This window comes from Oratosquilla oratoria, chromosome 12, assembly GCF_046742065.1.
Source record: "Oratosquilla oratoria isolate Oo_2021 chromosome 12, ASM4674206v1, whole genome shotgun sequence".
Lineage (NCBI taxonomy): Eukaryota > Metazoa > Arthropoda > Malacostraca > Stomatopoda > Squillidae > Oratosquilla > Oratosquilla oratoria.
Window position 1 is genome coordinate 22,928,647 of NC_134788.1, and position 26,270 is coordinate 22,954,916.

Sequence of the window (26,270 nt, forward strand, 5' to 3'; positions counted from 1 at the left end):
TGAAAAAAGGTATTAATTGATCACTGGGAACCATTCAGTGTATATGTATATGTATATATATATATATATATATGTATGAGAGGTAGCCAGTCAAAGACACACACCCACTCCCATCCACCACCCTTTCCCCCCTCTCTCATCTTAGCTCCTCTTGGATGAAGGGTCGTCCCTGTTTCCTTTCCACTGCCCGGGTCAGAATCAATGCAGCAAGACAATCTTAATACTTCAAATAGTACTTTGTGTGACTGTAGGAAGTTTGTTCCAATCTCTGTGACCCTGCCACAGTTGGTGGTCCTTCCTATCCACTTCTAAATTAACCTCACACCCTAATGGTCGATGGCCATAGGTTCTTGTCTTCTGTATGACACTAATTTAGAGAAATGTATGAATGGCTGAACCCACACACCCACACGCACTTTATACATTATTTAACCACTTCCATACGGTGACGCCTACGTAGGCGTCATGAGGAGAAAGTGGGTACGCGATGATGCCGACATCAGCGTCTTGATTATTTTTATTGTAGTCGTACCTACGTTACCTCCATTCTCTCTAAACTGGCTTCATCATATTTTCTATTGTTATCAAAATTCACGGGTGAAAGAGAACGAACGATTGAGCACTGACTTTATTCTTTATGCGATTATTATGACGCAACATTGCACGTCGGGCAGCTAATACTGCCAGACGTGCGATGTGCCCCAGAGTGAAGGGGTTAATAAGGTCACTCATAAGACTATGATTGCAAACCAAGCACAACGGCTATTCAACATTCCCCTGAAAATTCCACCTACGTGAAGCGAACGGCGATTACCTCGTCAACTTGAGCAAACAGACGTACCTCGCCCATGCAGCCATAGTAGGGGTGGCCGAGCATGAAAACCTTAGTCCTGGGAGGGAAGAACTCCGCCACTGTGAAGTACTTCTTCAGTCCCGGATCGTGCGCTGCCAAGTCTCGTACCACCATTTGCATCGCATACGGTTGCACCAACGAAGACCACTCTTTCTCCAAAACCATTCGACCTTCATGACCGGGAATGTATCTGGAAATGAGAAGAAAATAAATAGATAAAAAAAATATATATATATATATATAAATCAAGATATATACATACATGCATACATATACAGTGAATCCTCGTTATACGGTACATATGTGTTCCTGAAAACCTTACCGCAAACTGAAATTACTATTGTAGGTTCAATAAAGGTGGTAAAGAAACGATGGAGTGTTCACTTGTTCACAACTTTTAATTTCACAGGGAAAATAACTGTGTCTCACACTCTCATTCGTAAGTAACTCGAATGCCCGCTCATCTCTGACTGACTGCATGACACTATTTCATACTGTTCGCGTGCCCAAGGCAGTTGCTAATTCTAATTTTCCACAATTATACCTAGAGTGAGAAATGAGGAGGTGAGGAAGAGAACAGGGGTGGAAAGGGAGCTGGGAGATAGAGTTGATGAAAGAGTATTAGGATGGTTTGGACACATGGAAAGAATGAGTGAAGAAAGATTAGTAAAAGAAGTGTGGAATGCGGAGGTGGAAGGAGTGAATATGAGGGGGCGTCCTAGGATGAGATGGATAATGGAGAAGGGTTGTGTATAGATGAGGCTGTGATGCATGAGGGGGAGTGGGTGGGGGATGGGGGGTGAGGAAGTATGTATGAGAAAAAATTTGACGCAGCCCGAAGGGATTTCTCCCCGTCTTCTCCTTTCCTGCATGAGGGGACGGAGAGGGGGGAGGGGCACCGAATTTATGAAGTGGCCTTGCTGTGGATGTGCTGTGTCTTGCAACACTGCTTCTGACCCAGGGCAGTGGACAGGATGCAGGGATGACCCATCATCCAGGAGGTGCCAAGATAGGAAGGAGGGAGGAGGGTGGAGGGGAGTGGAATATATGGGAAATGAAATGGGTGGGAGTGATTTCTATGCCTTTTTCTTTTTGGCTACCCCCTGTGTAAGGGGGAAAAAGCCTTTGGTATATGTATGTATATTCCTTGTACACAGAAATTTACATTCATTCATATTTCAGTTATACAATAATTAAAATTTATTCAACTTTCGCATTACAAAATAATTGATAATTTATTATAAACAGAATGGCAATTTGATTGTTCTAGAAGATTCACGCTTGCTACACGCATGCACGTATATACATACACACTTCCAACTACGCATTTACTTGTACAGACGCTCATCAACTTACATTTTAGTTACGTTCCGAACGGCCGAACGTAAGTTGAAAATGAACGTAAGTTGTTACTGTATTATACATCCGTAAATTCTATTACTGTATCTTATAAAAGACCCCTAAATCATTAATTATACACACAACATTGTAAAATAATAACATTAATTTCAAATAAATTAAATTCAAGCAACATAAATTGAGATGGAGGAGGAGGAGGGGGAGGAGAAGGAGGATGAGGATGAGGCAGGGCATGTTCAGTTTGTCGTTTGTGCAATGTAAACAATGGACGCAGCGTCTGCGCAAGTATTGTTTGAACTACGGAGAGCGCACTAAACTAAAAAAATTCACAAAATTCATTTTTTTTTTTTTTTTTTTTTTTACAATATTTTTGAGTCAGTTCAAACGTAAAATCGAAAAAACGTAAAACGAATGAACGTAAGTAGAGGAGCGTCTGTATCTCCTACATGTATACAAAGTGCTACCTTACCATATACCGAACCCAAATTTCAACTTGTGGTAGACATACCTTCTCCCTACTCTTTCCTCTTCAAAATATCTAATTTTACCTCCAAAACATGAGCGGATACCATATCTGTGAATTTTTCTTACCGTAAATAGAATCGAGGGTAGTAATTACCAAATACCATAACTGTGAATTTACTGGATAAAGAACTATCGTATAAGGAGGCCTCACTTTACCAAGGGCCTTTTCCCTTCACAAGGACGGTGGCCAAAGTCAAAGGCATAAATCAACTCCAACCCATTTCACCCCCACATACTCCACTCCCATTCACCACCCTCATTTAATCAACGACCCCTCTTCTCCGTCCCCTTGTCCAGGAAAAGAGAAGACGGGGAGAAATCCTTTCAGGATGCATTGAAATACCATTCACACATACTCCCTCAACCCCCAATCCCCCCTTTCATGCATCACAGCATTATCCATACACAACCACTCACCACTAACTTTTGTCTTTTCCCTTCCTTCTTCAACAGACATCACCCTTTTTCCAAACCCCCCTTTTACCCCATCCATCCAATATTCTGCCCACCTTCCTCTTACTGCCATCTCTTCCATTATCATCTCTCCATCTGCACCTTTTACCTTTTCTTCTCTACTTGATTTACCTCCTCTTCCTCTTCCTGCCATATCGGCGTCTTGATTATATTTATTGTAGTTGCCCCTGCGTAATGACATACTCTCTAAACTGTCTTCATCACATTTTCTATGGTTATCAAAATTCACGGGTGAAAGAGAGAACGATCGATATAAGCGGTGACTATATTTTATGATGCGAGTATTATTACGACACATCGTATGTCTGGCAGCTAATGCTGCCTGCGAGATTTTGGCCCGTACTGAAGAGGTTAATCTTTTAATCTTTTTGTCCTGTTTTGTCTCCTTTTATGTTGTCTTTTTATTTAGAGATTTTCATGATGAATAATACAGAATAAAGAATATAAAACTATTATTACTACACCCTGTATCTAATCATTTCATTTCATGATACATACATAGATCATGATGAAAATGCAATAAAGAATTATCTATATATGAAAATTATTCTTATTGGATCCAATGCTTAATATTAATTTTTAATTGCAAGTTCTTTCAAACTTTGAAAAAATGAGTTGGGGTGCAACAACTCAATATTGAGCAGTTGGGACGCATGAACTACCGATGAAGTAGATTTCGCCCAAATTTCTGGGGCGAATGGACTTGGGGCGGAGTTGGGGCGCAACAACTCAATATTGACCATTTGGGGCGCATGAACTACTGATGAAGTAGATCCGCCCCAACTTCTGGGGCGAATGGACTTGGGGCGCATCGTCACTGGGGCGGATGGACTGTAAACCCTCCTTTTCTTTCTCATTTAAGCAGTTTACTCTAAGGGGTACTCTGGGGTATTGGCTGCTTGTTATTGTGGCAAAGTAGCACGCAGTTGATACTTTAGGATCTATAAGGGGTGCCCCTATGGACCAGAGCCACACATCATTTTGTCTATGATAGAGGACTCTGTTCATAGAGAAATGATGACACTTTTATACTAGGAAGAAATGTCAATGTAATAGTACTGGGAGACCTTAATGCTAGGGTAGGAAATGTTCCAATCGATGGAGTGGTTGGGAAATGTGGAGTTCCAGGAAAGAATCGTAGTGGAGAGTTGATGGTGGAAATGTGTCTAGAAGGAGAGTTGATGATAGCAAATACAGTGGAGGATAGATGGAGAAAGAGGAAAGGGACAAAAGGTAGAGAGGTTCTTAGAGTGAACTCTTTGAATGAAAAGGATAAGGAGAAGGAGTACAAAAAGAAGCTGAAGGAGGAGTGGGAGGGAGTGAAGGATAGAGTAGAGCTAGGTGTGGAGGAGGAATGGGGATGGTTCAAGGAGGGAGTCACAAAGTGTGCAAGGATGGTGTGTGGAACAAGAAGGACAGGAGGAAATAGAAGAAAGGGTAGTGAATGGTGGGATGAGGAAACAAAGAAGGTTGTAGAAGAAAAGAAGCGAGCTTTCACAGATTTGTTACAAAATAGGACGAGGGAGTCATATGAAAGGTACAAAGAAAAGAAAAGAGAAGTAAAGCAAAAGGTAAAGGAGGCAAACAGGAGAGCAGATGTGAAATGGGGTAAGAGTATGACAGAAAATTTTGAAAGTAATAAAAAGATATTTTGGAAAGAAATTAAGAGAGGAAGAGGAGGCAAATCAAGTAGAGAAGAAAAGGTAAAAGGTGCAGATGGAGAGATGATAATGGAAGAGAAGGCAGTAAGGGGAAGATGGGCAGAATATTTTAGGGAGTTGCTAAATGTGAAGGAGGATAGGGAGGGAAAGATAGCTGCAGTGGGAAATGCTAAGAAAATGACCGTGATGAGTGAGGAAAATGGAGGAGAAATAAGGAAGGATGAGGTGAAGGTAGTTGTTAAGATGATGAAAGCAGGTAAGGCACCTGGTCTGAATGGATGCCATGCAGAATGTCTGAAAAAGGGAGGTACAGTGATGGTGGACTGGCTGGTGAGATTATTCAATGTTTGCTGGAGAGAGGGTAGAGTGCCGGAGGACTGGAGGAGTGCCTGTATAGTTCCTCTTTACAAGGGAAAAGGGGACAAGTGTGAATGTAATAGTTTCAGAGGGATTAGCTTGGTAAGTGTAGTTGGGAAGGCTTATGGGAGGATCTTGATTGAGAGGATTAGGAGAGGAACAGAAAGAGTAATTGGTGAGGAACAGTGTGGAGATCAGATCTTTGTGGTAAGACAGATATGTGAGAAAGCTATAGGAAAGGGGAAGGATGTTTTTTGGCCTTTTATGGATCTGGGAAAAGCTTATGATAGGGTAGACAGAAAGGCACTGTGGGAGGTTATGCAGATATACGGGATAGGAGGAAAGCTTCTGGGAGCTGTCAAGAGTTTTTATGAGAGTAGTAGAGCTTGTGTCAGGATTGGAAATAGAGAGTGAGTGGTTCGAGGTAAAGGTGGGACTTCGTCAAGGATATGTTATGTCGCCCTGGCTGTTCAACTTATACATGGATGGGGTGGTGAGAGAGGTAAATGCAAAGGTAGTGGGTCAGGGATTGGAGATGGTTAAAGAAAATGGAGAAAAGTGGGAGGTGAGCCAGCTGTTGTTTGCAGACGACACTGCGCTTGTGGCAGGATTGGAGGAGGGACTGAGGAAGTTGGTGGCAGAGTTTGGGAGAGTATGTGATAGAAGAAAGCTAAAGATAAATGTGGGTAAAAGTAAGGTGATGAGATGTACAAGGGGTGAAAGTGGCAGTAGACTGGAAGTGAGCATTAAGGGAGAGCGACTGGAGGAAGTGGATAGTTTTAGATACTTGGGTGCAAATGTGGCAGGAAAAGGTGGAGTGAAGGTGGAGGTAGAATGTAGATTGAGAGAAGCGAGTAAATGCCTTGGTGGATTAAAGAGTGTAATGAGGAATAGACATTTGGGAATGGATGCTAAGAGGAGACTGTATGAAGGAGTGATTGTGCCAACAGCACTGTATGGGGCAGAAACGTGGAACATAAGAGAAGAAGAGAGAAGGAGTTTGAATGTGTTTGAGATGAGGTGTCTGAGAAGTATGATGGGGGTTACTAGGCTAGACAGAGTGAGAAATGAGGAGGTGAGGAGGAGAATAGGGGTGGAAAAGGAGCTGGGAGATAGGGTTGATGAAAGAATATTAGGATGGTTTGGACACATGTTAAGAATGAGTGAAGAAAGACTAGTAAAAGAGGTATGGAAGGCAGATGTGCAGGGAATGAACATGAGGGGACGTCCTAGGATGAGGTGGATGGATGGGGTGAAGGGGGCTTTGGGGAAGAGGGGAATGTCTGTTGAGGAAGGACGGGAGAGGACAGAAGACAGGGGTGAATGGAGAATGATTGTATATGGATGATGATGTGATTGCATGAGGTGGAATGGGCGGGGGGATGGGGGGTGAGGTAGTATGTGAGAGCAAAATTTTGACGCAGCCTGAAGGGATTTCTCCCCGTCTTCTCCTTTTATGCAATGAGGGGACGGAGAGGGGGGGTCGCCGATATAATGAAGCGGCCTTACTGTGGATGTGCTGTGTCTTGCGACACTGCTTCTGACCCAGGGCAGTGGACAAGGTGCAGGGATGACCCATCATCCAGGAGGTGCTAAGATGAGAGGGAGGGTGGAGGGGTGTGCAGTGTATTCAGGGATGGAATGGGTGGGAGTGATTTTATGCCTTTTCCTTTTTGGCTACCTCCCTTGTAAGGGGGAAAAAGCCTTGGTATATGTATGTACTCTAAGCACCACCCTACCTTCTGTCCTCTTCCTCCTCCATCTATCCTTCACTCTCAACTTACCTTCCACCAAAAAGTTATCTGATATTTCCCCACTCTCCCCTTAAAACATGTATATCCAAAATTCTTCCTACTCTCCTCCTAGGCACCACTACATAGTCCATTACATAGTCCCTATCTACCACCTTTCCATCCACCACCCTCTCCCATGTGTAATTATGCATTACTTTCTTCCTAAACACTGTATTTGCCATCATCAACTCTCTTTCTAGATACATCTCCACCATCAACTCTCCACTACAACTTTTCCTGGAACTCTACACTTCCCAACCACTCCGTCTATTGGTTCATTTCCTACCCTAGCATTAAAATCTTCCAATTCCACTACATTGACATATTCTCCCTAAACCCTCTATGCACTCATTTAAATCTAAAGTATAACTCACATGAACCTCATATGATTCCATTTATTGTCACAGAACTTCCAATTTTAGAGGGCTTGGCTTCCTCACTAGCTTACCTGCCACTACACAGCCTCAACACCTACTTGAATCAGTGCTATAACATAAACTTGAGTGGAATTATGCCTTCTGCTTTGGCTACCTCCCTTGTAAGAGTGAAAAAGCCCTTGGTGTATATATGTATACATGTACGACATAAATTTGCTAACCTTTCCAGTTCAATTTACTATGAACATCTTACCTTCTTCCTGTCATGACCTTTGCATAGATAAGCATCTTTGTGTCACCCGTCTGCACACCCCATCGGTTAAGGTAGTGGCTACAGATGTGATTGCAAGACATGTTGAACTCGTCACGCTGCCGGTTCTCCAGCTGGCTCTCCTGCACCTGCCCACTGACCATGGAAAAGTACGTCTTCCCATCACTCAGTGCTACAACCTGCCAAAAAAAAATATATATATATATACATATATATGGAGAGAGAGAGCCAATTCCCTGTGGTGGGGGAAAAGAATACTGCCCCCAAGTATTCCCACTTGGATTGTAAGAGGCGAGAAGAAAGGGACGGGGATTGGGACTAGGCATCCTTCTCCTTGTAGCCCCACAGGGGACATTCCTAAACGAAAAAGAGAAAGCATAAGAGGGACTGGAATTTCTCGGACCAGCACCCTAAGGTTTGGGTCTTTTAATGTGCGCGGATGTGGTACAGATGAGAGTAAAAGGGAAGAGATAGGTAGTATGTTTGTGAGAAGAAAAATGGATGTGTTGGCTTTGAGTGAAACTAAGTTGAAAGGGAAGGGTGAGTGTAAGTTTGGAAGTGTAAGTGGGAGGTTATCAGGAGTGAAGAGAGGGCGAGGGAGGGAAGGGGTGGCTATTCTAGTAAGTGAAGAGATAGGTAAACGGGTAGTGGAGTGGAAGGAGGTTTCCTCAAGGATAATGTGGATGAAGGTGAAACTGGGAAAGGAGATGTGGGTCTTTGTAAGTGCATATGGGCCTGGCAGTGAGAAGAGTGTAGAAGAAAGGGAGGCCTTTTGGATAGATTTAAATGAGTGCATAGAGGATTTAGGAAGAAATGTCAATGTAATAGTACTGGGAGACCTTAATGCTAGGGTAGGAAATGGTCCAATTGATGGAGTGGTTGGGAAATGTGGAGTTCCAGGAAAGAATCGTAGTGGAGAGTTGATGGTGGAAATGTGTCTAGAAAGAGAGTTGATGATAGCAAATACAGTGTTTTGGAAGAAAGTCAAGCATAAGTACAAATGGGAGAGGGTGGTGGATGGAAGGGTGGTAGATAGAGCACTAATGGATTATGTAGTGGTAAATAGGATTATGATAGGAAGAGTTAAGGATGTACATGTGCTAAGGGGAGAGGGTGGGGGAATATCAGATAATTTTTTGGTGGAAGGTAAGTTGAGAATGGAGGATAGATGGAGAAAGAGGAAAGGGACAAAAGGTAGAGAGGTTCTTAGAGCGAACTCTTTGAATGAAAAGGAAAAGGAGTACGAAAAGAAGCTGAAGGAGGAGTGGGAGGGAGTAAAGGATAGAGTGGAGCTAGGTGTGGAGGAGGAATGGGGATGGTTCAAGGAGGGAGTATAAAGTGTGCAAGGATGGTGTGTGGAACAAGAAGGGCAGGGGGAAATAGAAGAAAGGGTAGTGAATGGTGGGATGAGGAAACAAAGAAGGTTGTAGAAGAGAGGAAGCGAGCTTTCACAGATTGGTTACAAAATAGGACGAGGGAGACATATGAGAGGTACAAAGAAAAGAAAAGAGAAGTAAAGCAAAAGGCAAAGGAGGCAAAGAGGAGAGCAGATGTGAAGTGGGGTAAGAGTATGACAGAAAATTTTGAAAGTAATAAAAAAGATGTTTTGGAAAGAAATTAAGAGAGGAAGAGGAGGCGAATCAAGTAGAGAAGAAAAGGTAAAAGGTGCAGATGGAGAGATGATAATGGAAGAGAAGGCAGTAAGGGGAAGATGGGCAGAATATTTTAGGGAGTTGCTAAATGTGAAGGAGGATAGGGAGGGAAAGATAGCTGCAGTGGGAAATGCTAAGAAAATGACCGTGATGAGTGAGGAAAATGGAGGAGAAATAAGGAAGGATGAGGTGAAGGTAGTTGTTAAGATGATGAAAGCAGGTAAGGCACCTGGTCTGGATGGATGCCATGCAGAATGTCTGAAAAAGGGAGGTACAGTGATGGTGGACTGGCTGGTGAGGTTATTCAATGTTTGCTGGAGAGAGGGTAGAGTGCCCGAGGATTGGAGGAGTGCCTGTATAGTTCCTCTTTACAAGGGAAAAGGGGACAAGTGTGAATGTAGTAGTTTCAGAGGGATTAGCTTGTTAAGTGTAGTTGGGAAGGCTTATGGGAGGATCTTGATTGAGAGGATTAGGAGAGGAACAGAAGGAGTAATTGGTGAGGAACAGTGTGGATTTAGGACGGGTAGAGGTTGTGTAGATCAGATCTTTGTGGTAAGACAGATATGTGAGAAAGCTATAGGAAAGGGGAAGGATGTTTTTTGGCCTTTTATGGATCTGGGAAAAGCTTATGATAGGCTAGACAGAAAGGCACTGTGGGAGGTTATGCAGATATACGGGATAGGAGGAAAGCTTCTGGGAGCTGTCAAGAGTTTTTATGAGAGTAGTAGAGCTTGTGTCAGGATTGGAAATTGAGAGAGTGAGTGGTTCGAGGTAAAGGTGGGACTTCGTCAAGGATGTGTTATGTCGCCCTGGCTGTTCAACTTATACATGGATGGGGTGGTGAGAGAGGTAAATGCAAGGGTAGTGGGTCAGGGATTGGAGATGGTTAAAGAAAATGGAGAAAAGTGGGAGGTGAGCCAGCTGTTGTTTGCGGACGACACTGTGCTTGTGGCAGGATCGGAGGAGGGACTGAGGAAGTTGGTGGCAGAGTTTGGGAGAGTATGTGATAGAAGAAAGCTAAAGATAAATGTGGGTAAAAGTAAGGTGATGAGATGTACAAGGGGTGAAAGTGGCAGTAGACTGGAAGTGAGCATTAAGGGAGAGCGACTGGAGGAAGTGGATAGTTTTAGATACTTGGGTGCAAATGTGGCAGGAAAAGGTGGAGTGAAGGTGGAGGTAGAATGTAGATTGAGAGAAGCGAGTAAATGCCTTGGTGGATTAAAGAGTGTAATGAGGAATAGACATTTGGGAATGGATGCTAAGAGGAGACTGTATGAAGGAGTGATTGTGCCAACAGCACTGTATGGGGAAGAAACATGGAACATAAGAGAAGAAGAGAGGAGTTTGAATGTGTTTGAGATGAGGTGTCTGAGAAGTATGATGGGGGTTAATAGGCTAGATAGAGTGAGAAATGAGGAGGTGAGGAGGAGAATAGGGGTGGAAAAGGAGCTGGGAGATAGGGTTGATGAAAGAATATTAGGATGGTTTGGACACATGGAAAAAATGAGTGAAGAAAGACTAGTAAAAGAGGTATGGAAGGCAGATGTGCAAGGAGTGAATATAAGGGGACGTCCTAGGATGAGGTGGATGGATGGGGTGAAGGGGGCTTTGGGGAAGAGGGGAATGTCTGTTGAGGAAGGAAGGGAGAGGACGGAAGACGGGTGAATGGAGAATGGTTGTATATGGATGATGTTGTGATGCATGAGGTGGAATGGGCGGGGGATGGGGGGTGAGGTACTCGTATGTGTGAGCAAAATTTGACGCAGCCCGAAGGGATTTCTCCCCGTCTTCTTTTATGCATGGGGGGACGGCGAGGGGGGGTCGCCGATTTAATGAAGCGGCCTTGCTGTGGATGTGCTGTGTCTTGTGACACTGCTTCTGACCCAGAGCAGTGGACAAGGTGCAGGGATGACCCGTCATCCAGGAGGTGCTCAGATAAGAGGGAGGGTGGAGGGGTGTGGAGTGTATTCAGGGATGGAATATGTGGAAATGATTTTATGCCTTTCCCTTTTTGGCTACCTCCCTTGTAAGGAGGTAGAAGCCTTGGTATATGTATGTATGTATATATGGAGAGAGCGAGTGATTTGAGGTAAAGGTGGGACTTCGTCAGGGATGTGTTATGTCACCTTGGCTGTTCAATTTATACATGGATGGGGTGGTGCAAGAGGTAAGCATATGGGTAATGGGCTGGGGATTGAAGATGGTTAAAGAAAATGGAGAAAAATGGGAGATATGCCAGTTCTTAGTTGCTGATGACACTGTGCTTGTAACAGGATCAGTGAAGGTATTAAGAAAGTTAGTAACGGAGTTTGGTAAGGTTGAAAGAAGGGAGTTGAAGATACATACATATACCAAAGGCATATGTATGTATCTTTGGTATATGTATGTATCTTTAACTCCCTTCTTTCGACCTTACCAAACTCCATGGAGGGCAGATGTGGAGGGAGTGAACATGAGAGGGCGACCTAGGCTGAGATGGATGGATGGTGTGAAGGGGGCTTTGGGGAAGAGGGGAATGTCTGTTGGGGAAGGACGGGAGAGGACAGAAGACAGGGGTGAATGGAGAATGGTTGTATATGGATGATGTTGTGATGCATGAGGTGGAATGGATGGGGGGATGGGGGGTGAGGTGGTATGTGTGAGAAAAATTTGATGCAGCCTGAAGGGATGTCTCCCTGTCTTCTCCTTTTCTGCATGAGGGGACGGAGAGGGGGGGGGGCGCCAATTTAATGAAGTGGCCTTGCTGTATATGTGCCGTGTCTTGCAACAATGCCCCTGACCCAGGGCAGTGGACAGGATGCAGGGATGACCCGTCATCCAGGAGGTGCCAAAATAAGAGGGAGGGTAGAGGGTGGAGGGGAATGGAGTGTATTTAGGGATGGAATGGGTGGGAATGGTTTTTATGCCTTTTTCTTTTTGGCTACCTCCCTTGTAAGGGGGAAAAAGTCTTTGGTATATGTATGTAAAAGTAAGGTGATGAGATGTAAAAGGGAAGAGGATGGCAGCAAATTAGACACGAGTATTAAGGGAGTGAGGTTGAAGGAAGCGGATTGTTTTAAATACTTGGGTGCAAATGTGGCAGAAAAGGGAGGAGTGTAAGTAGTATGTAGATTGAGAGAAGCAAGTAAATGCCTTGGGGGGTTAAAGAGTGTAATGAGAAATAGACATTTGGGAATGGATACTAAGAGAAGATTGTATAAAGGGGTGATTGTGCCAACAGCACTGTATGGGGCAGAAATGTGGAACATAAGAGAGGAAGAGAAGATATTAAATGTGTTTGAGATGAAATGCCTGAGAAATATGGTAGGGGTTACTAGGCTGGATAGAGTGAGAAATGAGGTGAGAAGAAGAGCAGGGTTGGAAAGAGCATAGGGAGATAGGGTTGATGAAAGAGTATTGGGATGGTTTGGACACATGGAAAGAATGAGTGAAGAAAGACTAGTAAAAGAGGTGTGGAAGGCAGAGGTGGAAGGAGTGAACATGAGGGGACGTCCTAGGATGAGATGGATGGATGGGGTGAAGGGGGCTTTGGGGAAGAGGGGAATGTCTGTTGAAGAAGGAGAGAGAAGACAGAAGATAGGAGTGAGTGGAGAATTGCTGCGTATGGATGATGCTGTGATGCATGGGAGTGGGTGGGGGATTGGGAGGGTGATGGAGTATGTGTGAATATTTTGATACAGCCCGAAGGGATTTCTCCCTGTCTTCTCTTTTTCTACATGAGGGGACGGAGAGGGTGTGTTGCCGATTAAATAAAATGGCCTTGCTGTGGATGTACTGTGTCTTGTTCCATTGCTTCTGACCCAGGGGGGGCAGTGGGTAAGATGAGGAATGACCTGTCATCCTGGAAGAGCCAAGAAAAGAGGAAGGGAGGGGTGGTAACCGGGAGTGGAATATGTGATGACGAAATGTGTGGGACTGGATTTATGCCTTTAATGTTGATTACTTCCCTTGTAAGGGGGTAAAAGGCCCTTGATATATGTATGCACGAGAAAAAATATAACTAGAAAATCACAAATAATATCCCATGGCTTTTGTGTAATTATTATCCCTTCTTTCAACATATATACACACATGAAGTGGAGCTTTTCTTCTTATAAGGGGAGACGAGTCAAAGCATACACCTACCTCACACCTATCCAAAAACCCATCCAGTGTCCTTGTGGATTAAGTGCCACTCTGCTCAGGTGAGAGGCAGTGCAGCGAGACAGAGCACTCATCAAACAGCCATGCGGTTCCTCACCTCGTCCACTCAAGAAATTGACAGAGCAAAGGAGAATATCCCCTCAGGATATCTATCTCCCCATCCACTTACGACCCCTCTCCATTCATTCCCATCTTTTGCATTCTCTCTCTTCCTTGCTAAAGAGCACACAATTCTCTTTTTGCTTTATCTGTCCACCTCATTCTTAGTCTTCCCCTCAAGCTCCTTCCATCGACTTCTGCTTTCCACATTCTTTTTATACGAATTTTTCATCGCTCTATTCCTTCCACATGTCCAAACCATCTTGGCAGTCTATCAAACCTAATTTTTCATAACATGGCCAAGCCACCTAAAAATATATTAATAAAAGAAAAAAGAAACAAATAAATTCTATCTACCAAGAGCTTCTTCCACCAAATCAAACGCACACACCCATTCCATTCCCATCCACCACCCTTTCCTCCCTCTCATCTTAGCTCCTCGTGGATGATGGGTCACCCCTGTCTCCTGTTGCAGCATTGCAACATCCATCTGTATACCATGGGCTTTTCCCCCTTTACAAGGGAAGTAACCAAGTCAAAGGACATGTACCAATTTCCACCCATTTCATTCCCATTTCCCCTCTCATCTTAGCTCATCATGGATGATGGATCATTCCTGTATCCTGCCCACTGCCCTGGGTCACAAGCAATGTAGCAGGACACAGTTGCACTGCAACAAATGAATAAAAATAGATATGCAAAGATGATCTCTTGTTGTAAAGCAGTTTGTGCATTACTTCAACAAGAAGACCTTGCTCACCTTCGCTTCAATCAGATGGGGCCAGGCGACGTAGACGATCTTGTCGAGGAATTGTGCAGCTGCCTGCCGGGCTGGTGGCGTGGGGCTTTCCGTAATCTGAAGAATGAAATTTTCCCCTCGGCTGTTTTGCTGGAACACCTTCACCCCTTCTTTTGCTATATGAACCTGTAAATGTCAACATCAATCAACTACACTTTTCTACAATATTTCATGATAATAACAAAACACCTTCACCACTCCCACTGTGTACTTCTACCTAACTGCCCCCTCCTTTGCTATATGAAGCTGTAAATGTCAACATCAGTCAACTATACTTTTCTAAGATATTTCATGATAAAAACAAAACACCTTCACCAATCCTACTGTGTACTTCTACCTAATTATATACCTAGGGTCTTTTCTCCCTTACGAGGGAGATAGCCAGCCAAGCCATGCACCTTCCTCCACCCATTCTATTTCCATCTGCTACACTTTTTTTTTTCCCTCTCATCTTATGGTACATACATATACCAAAAACTTCTTCCTCCTTAAAAGGGAGTTAGCCAAAAAAACAAAGGCATAAAAACCACTCCCACCCATTCCATTCCCTACATTCTCCCCTCTTATCTTGGCACCTGGATGATGGGTCATCCCTGCATCTCACCCACAGCCCTGGGTCTTAAGGTGGTATTCTTTATAATATATATATATATATATATATATATATATATATATATATATATATATATATATATAAATCCTTGAAAGATTTTTTTTCTTTCAAGAATACCACTGTAAGAATCTTTTGGTAGCATTCTTAAAAAAATTCTTTCCTTATATAAATATTTCCCTTCCAAGGATTTATATAAGATTTAGATCAAGAAAGAATTCTTTTCTAAGAATACCACCGTAAGAATCTTACAGTGGTATTCTTAAAAAATTCTTTCCTCATATAAATCTTTCCTTTCCAAGGATTTTTATAAGATTTATGTCAGGAAAGAATTTTTTTTAGAATACCACTGTAAGAACCTTACAGTGGAATTCTTAAAAAATGCTTTCCTTGTATAAATCTTTCCCTTCCAAGGATTTATTCAAGGAAAGAATTTTTTTTTTAAGAATACCACCTTTAGCTCCTCATGGATGAAGGGTCATCCCTGTCTCCTTCCCATTGACGGCATCAGAAGCAATGCAGCAAGACACAGCACACGGCAATAATGGAAACGGCCAATCACTGACTATATATATTTTAATTTTCACCATCCCTTGTCAGTTTGATGGGAAAGGTCAAACCCTTTGGTAATTGATGGAATGCTACCTCCTACACAGATGAATAAAACTGCCCAAAGGCAGCATGATGAAAAGATTTATCACTACGTCCGAGGCATACAATTTTATTCAGTCTATAAGAACTTTGAGGTTTTCAAGAGGAAAAAAGAAGAAAGTAAAAGAGTGCATGTGTGTTTGTGTGTGTGTATGTATATATATGTGTATGTATGTGTGTGTATATATATATATATATATATATATATATATATATATATATATATATACACATCCTTGTATAGTGGTAATGTTTTGCTGTTTTGAGAGGAGCCAAGAAAAGAGGGAGGGGAGGGAGGGGTGATAAATGTGAGTGGAGTATGTGGGGATGAAATGGATGGGAGTGGATTTAAGCCTTTGACTACCTCCCTTGTAAGAGGGAAAAAGCCTTTGATATATGTATGTATGTATATATATATATATCAATAGGCTTTTTCCTCTTTACAAGTGAGGTAGCCAGCAATGCCATGCAACCCCCCCCTTGACACTCATCCTACTTTCATCACCCATCTCCCTTCTTAGTTCCTTGTTGCATAATAACAGAAACAACACAAATATTTGAATAAATAAAATACATTGTGAGAGTACGAGTCACAAACCGTATGGGGAAGATGCTTGAGCGTTGGAAAACCTGCAAAATAGAGGTCCATGCGCACACCACTTGCCAGTCCTTTGATAAACCTGTGTGACGGTATCATCCATTCATCACGATACACGTGTGTCACTTGAGCATGGTTAACAGCAATGCTGGGGAAATACTCCGGGGCCTGAAAAACATAAATAAATAAATAGAAAAATAAATTAATAACTATTTGCAATGATAATAGGTAAATACACGCAAACATACATATACCAATGGCTTTTTCTCTTTTACATGGGAGGTAGCCAATGTCACAAATTTCTGTCATACTCTTACCCCATTTCACATCTGGTCTCCTCTTTGCTTCATTTATCTTATGTTTTACTTCTCTTTTCTTTATACCTCTCATATGATTCTCTTGTCCTATTTTGTAACCAATCTGTGAATGCTTGTTTCTTCTTTTTCTACAACCTTCTTTACTTCCTCATCCCACCATTCACTACCCTTCCTTCTATTTCCACCCGTCCTCCTTGTTCCACACACCATATTTGCACACCTTGTGACTCCCTCCTTGAACCATCCCCATTCCTCCTCCACTCCTAGTTCTACTCTATCCTTCACTCCCTCCCACTCCTCTCTCAGATTCTTCTTGTACTCCTTCTCCTTTTCTTTCTCATTTAAGCAGTTTACTCTACTCTAAGCACCTTCCTACCTTCTGTCCTTTTCCCCTTTCTCCATCTATACTCCATTCTCAATTTACCTTCCATCAAAAAATTATCTGATATTCCCCCACTCTCTCCCTTTAGAACATGTACACCCAAAACTCTTCCTATTCTTCTCCTGGTTACCACTATATAGTCCATTAACACTTTGACTGCCCAATGCGCATTTTAGCGAAAATTAAAACAGTTTCATGACAGCCCTAACTCGCAAAAATGCACCACAAGCCAAAAAACGTTTTAAACATCACGCCATGGTCCCAACACCTTATAGAAACAAGAGATCAAGTTTACAACCGGTAGGTGCTGCCATCTCTTACCAGGTGGACGAACTAATAGCCCTTATCTACGCGGCAATATCAGCTGATGGAATGTAAACATGTGCGAGCGAATGGACTTTAATCGGCATTTAAACCTGCATAAAAGGCCGAATATATGATTCATAGCTAAGTTTTGTCATTCATATGTTGAGTAGTTGTTTTACAATCACTAAGAAATAGGAAATATAATGATTTTTTCCACAAATAATAGCGTATGGTAATTCTCTTCAGTAGCAGCTGCAGACGACTGAAAAAAAATTTGATCGATCATATATATATTCTCAATAAACGTTTTAGCCTTAAAATATTCTAGTTACAATACTTCCAGTGATAGAAAATTATGATAGGCTAGCTGTGATATGGTAAAATGTGTGAATAATCGTTTTATTGATAGGAAATTTAGGTACCCTAAGAAATAAATTTTTACGTAATTTTTTTTTTTTCAGGACCAACTTATGTGTCTCTATATCATTGTTCCTATAAAATATGGTCATTATCTACCTTACTGAGTATTACTGGCATACAAAAGAATGACTTTTGTATTTTTTTTTTTAATTCCCCAAAATTTTCATTTTTCAGAAAAAAAAAATATTCATAATAAATATATGAATTATCTCAGAAAGCTAATATTGATATATTTGGATTGGGAATGGTGTCCACAACATTAGAATATTATGCAAAAGAAGGAAATAGACACTTCATATATTATGGGTAAAATGCAATTTTTCGGAAACATAAATCCTCCCAGCATCGGGCAGCCAAAGGGTTAAAGCCCTATCTACCACCCTTCCATCTATCACCCTCTCCTAAACACTGTATTTGCCATCATCAACTCTCTAGGCACATATCCACCATCATCTCTCCACTACGATTTTTTCCTGGAACTTCACACTTCCCAACCATTCTGTCTACTGGTTCACCTCCTACCCTAGCATTGAGATCTCCCCATACCACTACACTGCCATTTCTCCCTAAACCCTCTATGCACTCATTTAAATCTATCCAAAAAGCCTCCCTTTCCTCAATGCTCTTCTCACTACCAGGCCCATATGCACTTACAAATACCTACATCTCCCTTACCAGCTTCACCTTCATCCACATAAACCTTGAAGAAACCTCCTTCTACTCCACCATACACTTAACTATCTCTTCACTTACTACTATAGACACACCCTGTCTCCACTCCTGACACCCTCCCAACTACACTTCCAAACTCAAACTCGCCCCTCCCTTTCAACTTGATTTCACTCAAAGCCAACACATTCATCTTTTTTCTCACATACTGCCTATCTCTTCCCTTTTACTCTCATCTGTACCACATCCACATATATTAAAGGACCCAAACCTTAGGGTACTGGTTGGAAAACTCCTCCCAGACCCTCTTAAGCCATTGTTTTTTTTGTTTTTTTTTGGAATGTACCCTTTGGGGCTATAGAGAGTAGGATGTCTAGTCCTAATCACCGTCTCATTCTTATTACCTTTTACTACTCAACTGATGAGATAAGATTAGATAAGATAAGGAGGTGCTAAGATAAGAGGGAGAGTGGAGGGGTGTGGAGTGTATTCAGGGATGGAATGGGTGGGAATGATTTTATGCTTTTTCCTTTTTGGCTACCTCCCTTGTAAGGGGGAAAAAGCTTAGGTATGTTATGTATGTATGTACTACTCAATTGGGAACACTTGATGGTAGCATCCTTTCTCCCTTACCATAGGGTTCGACGAAAAAGGAAATGAATATTCAGAGAGGTGGCAAAGGAGAGTATTAAGAGTAGGGGGACAGCATAACAGATGTGTGGCTCTGGTCCATAGGGGCACCCCATATAGACACGAAAGTATCAGCTACATGCTACTGAGCAGCTTTTAACTCCACAATAACATGCAGCCAATGCCCCACATGGGGGAAATAATAAATAAAATAAAAATAAAACGCTTTCAATACAAATGGCACAAACCATTATCAAATTAAAAATCTTCCAACGGCATTTCTGCATATGTTACATCACCTATCATCCAATATCACATTGTACAAAATAAAGCTTTATGAATATTAACACAATACTCCAAATGCAACCCAACAGAACATTGGCACAAACAAAAATTCTCCATAAAGAAGACAATGTGAAAACAATATGCACACGATGTCAAAGAGCCTCCAACATTGCTCCTCTATTTCATTACATCACAAGCACAATTAATTAAATAGATAGAAAAAATATATATATATATATAAATAAATTAATAACAAAAATAAAGGAAAAACAAGACACACACACTCAGATCATAAAATATGCAATTCAAGAAGGACCACCACCAAACTTCTCTCAAAAAAAGAATAATAATAATAAAAAAAATAAATAAATAAATAAAATAAATAAATAAAATAAATAAATAAATAATGTATAAAAAAATAAATAAATAAATAAATTCCAGACAGTAATAGAAAAAACCCGACCATGAGATGCAAGAACCCCACTAGCACAACCATGCTCAGGTCACCATCCACTACTGAACCAATACCAACACAGACTTAGAGTGCCCACAGATTCAAAGCTGCCCCCAGATGCAGCCATCTCACAAAAGACATAGAACACCTCAGTCTACACTGCCCGACACACACTAGCCATACCCGGACATAGACACAGCTTCCTTGAATGACTTGTGGGTCAATCCAGTGGCTGCTGCCAGTTACCTGGGAGACCTGGGTCTCCTGCAACAGACCTGGGACAATGGACCGATTGATCAAACCTCTAATGTTCATACTGATCAATCTACCTTCTTTAGAAGGTTCATTCATGGGAGAGAGAGAGAGAGAGAGAGAAGGAAAAAAAAAAAAAAAAAAAAAAAAAAAAAAAAAAAAAAAAAAAAAAAGTTCCTCCATACAAATGCATTCTAATGTTGCCTCACCTTAAACTCGCCCAAATTCTGTGAGGTGAAGTCATAGATGTACATGGGCCCGTGCTGGTTACGTCGCAGTTCATCCTCTATGAGTTTCTCGTTACATGGCTTCATGGCTTCTAACAGCGCCTTCTCGTCAAGGAATGGAATTAAAACCACTGCTTCCCAGTCCTGTACAAAGTAAGCAAATTCAAAGTCACTTATTCAAGGCATGAAGTAACAGTCTTCCAAAAGTTAAAAATAAATTATATGCAAGGATTCCATGATGTAGTTAACTACTTTCGTAAGATGATGCCTATGTAGGTGGCATGAGGTACAAGTTGGTATGGGAGGATGCCGGCAGCGTCCGCTCCTTGATTATATTTTTCTTTTGTAGTTGTACATGAGTTAGCCCCCCAGATTCTGTGAACTGGTTTGATTACATTTGTTTATTATTATTACATACATACACCAAAGCCTTTTTTCCCTCTTATAAGGGAGGTAGCCAAAAATTAAAGCCATAAAGACCATTCCCACCCATTCCATCTCTAATACACTCCACTCCCCTTCACCCTCCCTCTTATCTTGGCACCTCCTGGATGATGGGTCATCCCTGCATCTCGTCCACTGCCCTGGGCCAGAAGCAGTGTCACAAGACACAGCACATCCATAGCAAGGCCACTTCATTAAATCGGCAACCTCCCTCTCCGTCCCCTCATACAGAAAAGGAGAAGATAGGGAGAAATCCCTTCAGGCTGCGTCAAATTATTTTTCATACATCTCCCTCCCCCCCATCCATTCCACCTCATGCATCATCCATACACAACCCTTCTCCATTCACCCCTATCTTCTGTCCTCTCCCGTCCTTCCTCAACAGACATTCCCCTCATTCCCAAAGTCCCTTTTCACCCCATCCATCCATCTCTTCCTAGGCTGACCCCTCATGTTCACTCCTTCCACATTTGCCTTCTTTTACTAGTCTTTCTTCACTCATTCTTTCCATTTGTATTACTCAGAGTAAAAGAGAACAAGTAATATGGCAGTGACTTTATATTTTATAATGTGAGTAGTGTGATGCAATTTACATATGGCAGCCAGTGCAGCACACGAGAATTTGAGTCGTACTGAAGTGGTTAAAAGACCCACATCACTCCTGCAATACATTCAAATTCTAATTCTTCCAAGTAACTCACAATATTAAGTTCGGGTTTGCACAAATAGGCACGTACACACAAATTAGATCTTAAGAACTTAGTCATGTTAACCACTTCACTACGGGACTTAAATCTCACGGGCAGCAGCCAATGCCAGCCGTACGACGTGTCGTAATAATACTCGCATCATAAAATATAGTCACGGCTTATATCGATCGTTCTCTCTTTCACCCGTGAATTTTGAAAACCACAGAGAATGGGATTAAAAGAAGATTAGGGAGAATTTAGAAACACCGGGGCGACTACAATAAATATAATCAAGACACCGATATGGCAGCTTCGCGAATCCACTTGCTCCTCATGACGCCTACATGTGTGGCACCGTATGGAAGGGGTTAAAAAATCCTAGAATATGATGATGTCTATATAGGCATCACAAGGCACGAGTGTGCATAAGAGGATGCAGGTGTCGGCATCCTGATTACGGTAAACCCTCAATATAATGGATCTTGACATACTGGATATTGAATATAATGGACAAAAAAATCTGACCGGACAAACCCTTGCTATAACGGATTTTCATCCGTTCTAGTGAGGGATCCTCAGTTATAACGGATCTTCTGATATAATGACAGACCCCTGTCCTCATATCGAGGGTTTACTGTATTTTCTAATCCTACTAATTTCTAATACTGAACAAACTTCAGGATATAATGGATCTGTCCAGTATTTCCATCGGATATAATGGATCTCAGGATATAATGACAGACCCTTGTCCCCATATCGTCCGTTATATCGAGGGTTTAGTGTAAATTTATTTTGTAGTTGTAGATGAGTGACCCCTGTATTCTGTGAACATGCTTGATCTTATTTTCTGTGGTTATTAATATTCAGAGTGAGAGAGAATGAGTATATCAGCTGTAACTTTATATTTCATCATCTGCATATTATGATGCATCATCATACATCAGGCAGCCTAATGTGCCCACTAATATTTGACTTGTACTGAAGAGGTTAACAAGTGAACTACTTCAAAAAATTACTCCCTTCACTCTAGAGCAGTGGTTCCCAAACTATCTTACCTGATGCCATTAACCTTTTTGTTTCCAGTATTCTTGCATTTATTTCTTAGCATTGTTCAGGAAAACAGATTTCTGTTTGTATTAAATTTTAATAATGAAAGCCACTCAAACAAATAATAGTACATTCCAGACATTTTTCTAAGTAACTAAAAACAAAACATTTGGTTCAAAGGGAGCGAAAAAAAAAGTTTGAACATTAGCAAATTGTGGTTGGTATTGGTGATGTGTCCAAAACCTGTAAGGAGGACTAGCTTAATAGAAAATGGGTTGGAGTGACTGCTATAATTATACTTTGCATGTATGTAATGGCAGATATTTGTTCTTTGAATTATTTTATCATTCTAATTAAACAAATATTTTTGAGCAGATGACTTCACACCCCCCTTGTATCCTCCTCACGCCTCCCTAGGGGGGGGCGTGCCCCCCCTAGTTTGGGAACTACTGCTCTAAACCAATGTTTCTCGACCAGGGTTCCCCGTAACCCTAAGGTTCCGCAAAAGGTCCCTAAGAGTTCTGAGAGAACAAGTGAGATAAGCTAATGCACTTTTGATTTTTTATGTAATTTCATATACGTAATATAATTAAACATGCACAACATATTCTCGGTTATTATAATAATGTAATATAGACATCATCCTATCTAACCTATTATTACAATGAAAATAAAATGAGAAAGATATGGTATATGTGTGTTTTTTTAGTTGTGCAGGGGTTCCTTGAGACATGCAATTTATTTTAAAGGTTACGCAAGGGTAAAAAGGTTGAGAAATGCTGCTCTAGACCTTTACAGATTTTCTTCCAGTTAACACCATCTGATTTTACACAGACTCTGGGTCCATCAAGAGTCTCTCAGCAACTACATTTACCCCCTCAACTGGACAAAATGATTTGGCAAAAATCCATACACTAAGTCTCTTAATCTAACACTCACCAACCGCCACTTGTGCAGGCATTTGATCCCAGGACATAAACCCACTTCAGGAATTGGTCCCCCAGGACATAAAACATCACCAATTCCCAAAGTGGGTTTATGTCCTGAGCTTAAACATCAACATAAGTGGATCAAGAGACCACTAGGTATACATATCATGAATTGCTGAGGATAATAATGATCTATTTAAGAACATAATTTACACCTTTTCTCTACCAAGTACAATGAGAAAAAAAATATATATATATATATATATATAATAAACAAATAAAAGTGATACAAATAAATAAATACAACATATACAAAGCATCTAACTGCTTCACTAACCTGTTGTTTGCCATTGAGATCCGTCTCAAACTTTTGCGGGTAGAACTTGCGCAGAGGCGACCCCTCGTCAAGTACAAGGCTCCAATATGCCTTGGGGAGGAGCTTGATGCTGTGAGGAGGAAGAACCCCAAGAAGCTGCTCAAAGGGTAAGAAGGGTTTGCCCAGATTGAAATTCATATCCATGTCGGCAAAGTCCTTGATGTCCGAGATGCACGGACTGTAGTGCTCGGGGTAGAACCAGGACCAGGAGCAGATGCCGTTATAATAGTAATTAAGAATCCACTGGAGGCCACGCACATAACTATGGGCCTGTTCGCGTAACATAGCTGCGTCGACTCGGGTGTAGTCCATCTTGCTCATGTAATAGTTCCTCTTGTACTGACGAAACTCTGCCTCGAAAATACTCTCTTCATCCTCTTCCTCGGGTTGACTGGCAACGCTGCTGCAGTCCGTTTCGTTGTCATTCATGGCTGGATCCTGTTCCCGAACAGAGCAATTGTTTCATTAAACATGTCTTCATTGGATGGCAGCACTCTTCACTTTATCCTGTCTAATACTTAATGCCCATCTTCAAAACATATCAACATCCTTAACCACCAGACTGAGCCCTAGATCTAACTCCCTCTCTCTCTATTGTAAAGGAAAAACCCACTCAACCAATTAACCCATCTAAGTACCTCATGGATGAGGGGCCATCCCTTTCTCCTGCCACACTGTCTGAATTCAATAGCCATGCAGTAAGGTACAGCTCTTCCACACTAGGGCCTAAAGAGCTGAAGGTAGTCTTATCCCGTGCCTCCCCTACTCATCTATGACGTATACAAAAGAGACCAAGGTCCTGAAGGGATTTCTTGTCTATTTTGTTTTCCACATGAGGGGATGGAGAGACAGGGTAGCCTTGTAAGTGCAGTGGCCCTACTGTGGATGTGCTGTGTCTTACTGCATTGCTTCTGACCCAGGCAGTGGGCAGGACACAGGGATGACCTTTCATCCAAGAGGAGCTAAGATAACTGGGAAACAAGGGTGGTGGATGGGAGGGAGTGGATGCATGCTTTGACTTGTCTACTTCCCTTGGTATACAGAAATATATACACCACCCCATCTATATAGACATCCCTTCATCTATTCCCAATATCCATTCATTCTTGTCTTTTACACTATTTCCAACTTCCCTTCAACTGACCTGTGAAATGCCCAGTTTATCCAAAGTCTTTCGAACATGTTCCTCCATCTCATCATCATTCAGGTCCTCCAGGGCCCCAAATGCGTTGTCAAACGGTTCATCATCAAACTGAAATGCTTCGAGCTTCTTGGCTCTATTTTCCGCTTCCCTCCGTGGAGTGAATGCCTTCCCTTCCTCAGCACGTTTTCCCTGGAAGTACTTTAAATCCGCATTGATCTCGTCAAATTTCTCCAGGTCAAATTGTGTCAGCTTCAACATAAACTTTTCAAAGCGTTTCAGGTTGAGCGTGCCTCCCTCGTTCAGATATCCATCTAGGGTGGGCAGAACTTCTTTGTACGTAGTGAAGAGCGTTGGTAAGGCATCTTTGTTGATGTGTAGGTGTGGAAGGTGAGGAATAAAGTCGTTGCCCACCAGGAACCCCATGAAGACCCAATCATCTATGATATTTTCTATGCAATACTCAAAAGGCAACAACTCCCTCAGGCTACTAAACTCGTAGTCTATATATTCCCGCATAAGGCTCAGATGTAGTAGATGGAAAGTCGTTTCCTCTGGGGTGGTGGTGCGTTTCTGGTCTTTCTTCCCTCCAAACCTGACCTGAAAAGAAAAACCAAACATTAACGATCATGTAACCGACTTACAATTCATGTGCATGACCTAGTTATGGACCAAAAGGTCCTGTCAGCATGCTCTTCCTCTATAAGAAAGGTGATCTAATAGCCGTGTTTGAAGCCACGAAAGGTGTGGACATACGTGTGCTCCTCTACTTACAAACACTCAACTTACGAACTTTGAGATGTACAAATAAAGCCTTGAGCCTAATTTACCAGTTTCAAAGGTAAGAAACCTAACAATAAAGTGATGATGTGGTTTAACGTCACACACTCCCCCCTATTGGGAGGCTAGGACGGTGCCCCTTACAGAGGACTTTGTAGCATGGAATTTAATGAACCATGCCCTTGGTTCACCTTTGCCAGTGGCAGGATTCGAACTGCCCTCACCTCGACCTCCGCCGCAAGTAACGACGCCCTAACCCACTCAGCTAGCAAGATTCCATTAAACATTAAAGTATTATTATAGTAAGTAATTTTTGTTTTATGGGAGTGGAGTAAGTGGGAATGAAATGGGTGGGAGTGGATTTATGCTTTTAACTTTGGCTACCTCCCTTGTTAGGGGGAAAAAGCCCTTGGTATATGTATCATGAGTGATGTGTTTTACATATACCAAGGCTTTTTCCCCCTTACAAGGGAGGTAGCCAAAAAGGAAAAGGCATAAAAAACTCCCACCCATTCCACCCCTGATTACACTCCACACCCCTCCACCCTCCCTCTTATCTTAGCACCTCCTGGATGACAGGTCATCCCTGCACCTTGTCCACTGCCCTGGGTCAGAAACAGTGTCGCAAGACAAAGCAAGGCTGCTTCGTTAAATCGGCGACCCCACTCTCCGTCCAATGCATAAAAGGAGAAGACGGGGA

The 26,270-nt window shown here is 42.0% G+C and overlaps 1 protein-coding gene across 2 annotated transcripts in view; it reads right to left on the reverse strand.

The window, feature by feature from the left end:
* The window catches only part of LOC143031092 (5'-3' exoribonuclease 1-like), an 82,201-nt gene that overhangs the window by 39,543 nt on the left and 16,388 nt on the right, over positions 1 to 26,270 (reverse strand). For both annotated transcript variants that reach the window (XM_076194511.1, XM_076194510.1), the window contains exons 6-12: positions 24,794 to 25,390; positions 23,611 to 24,087; positions 20,147 to 20,308; positions 16,223 to 16,390; positions 14,325 to 14,489; positions 7,653 to 7,849; positions 842 to 1,043 (exon numbers count right to left, since the gene is read on the reverse strand). In XM_076194511.1, the coding sequence (XP_076050626.1) occupies positions 842 to 1,043; positions 7,653 to 7,849; positions 14,325 to 14,489; positions 16,223 to 16,390; positions 20,147 to 20,308; positions 23,611 to 24,087; positions 24,794 to 25,390 (1,968 nt within the window). The remainder of the gene's footprint in view (positions 1 to 841; positions 1,044 to 7,652; positions 7,850 to 14,324; positions 14,490 to 16,222; positions 16,391 to 20,146; positions 20,309 to 23,610; positions 24,088 to 24,793; positions 25,391 to 26,270) is intronic.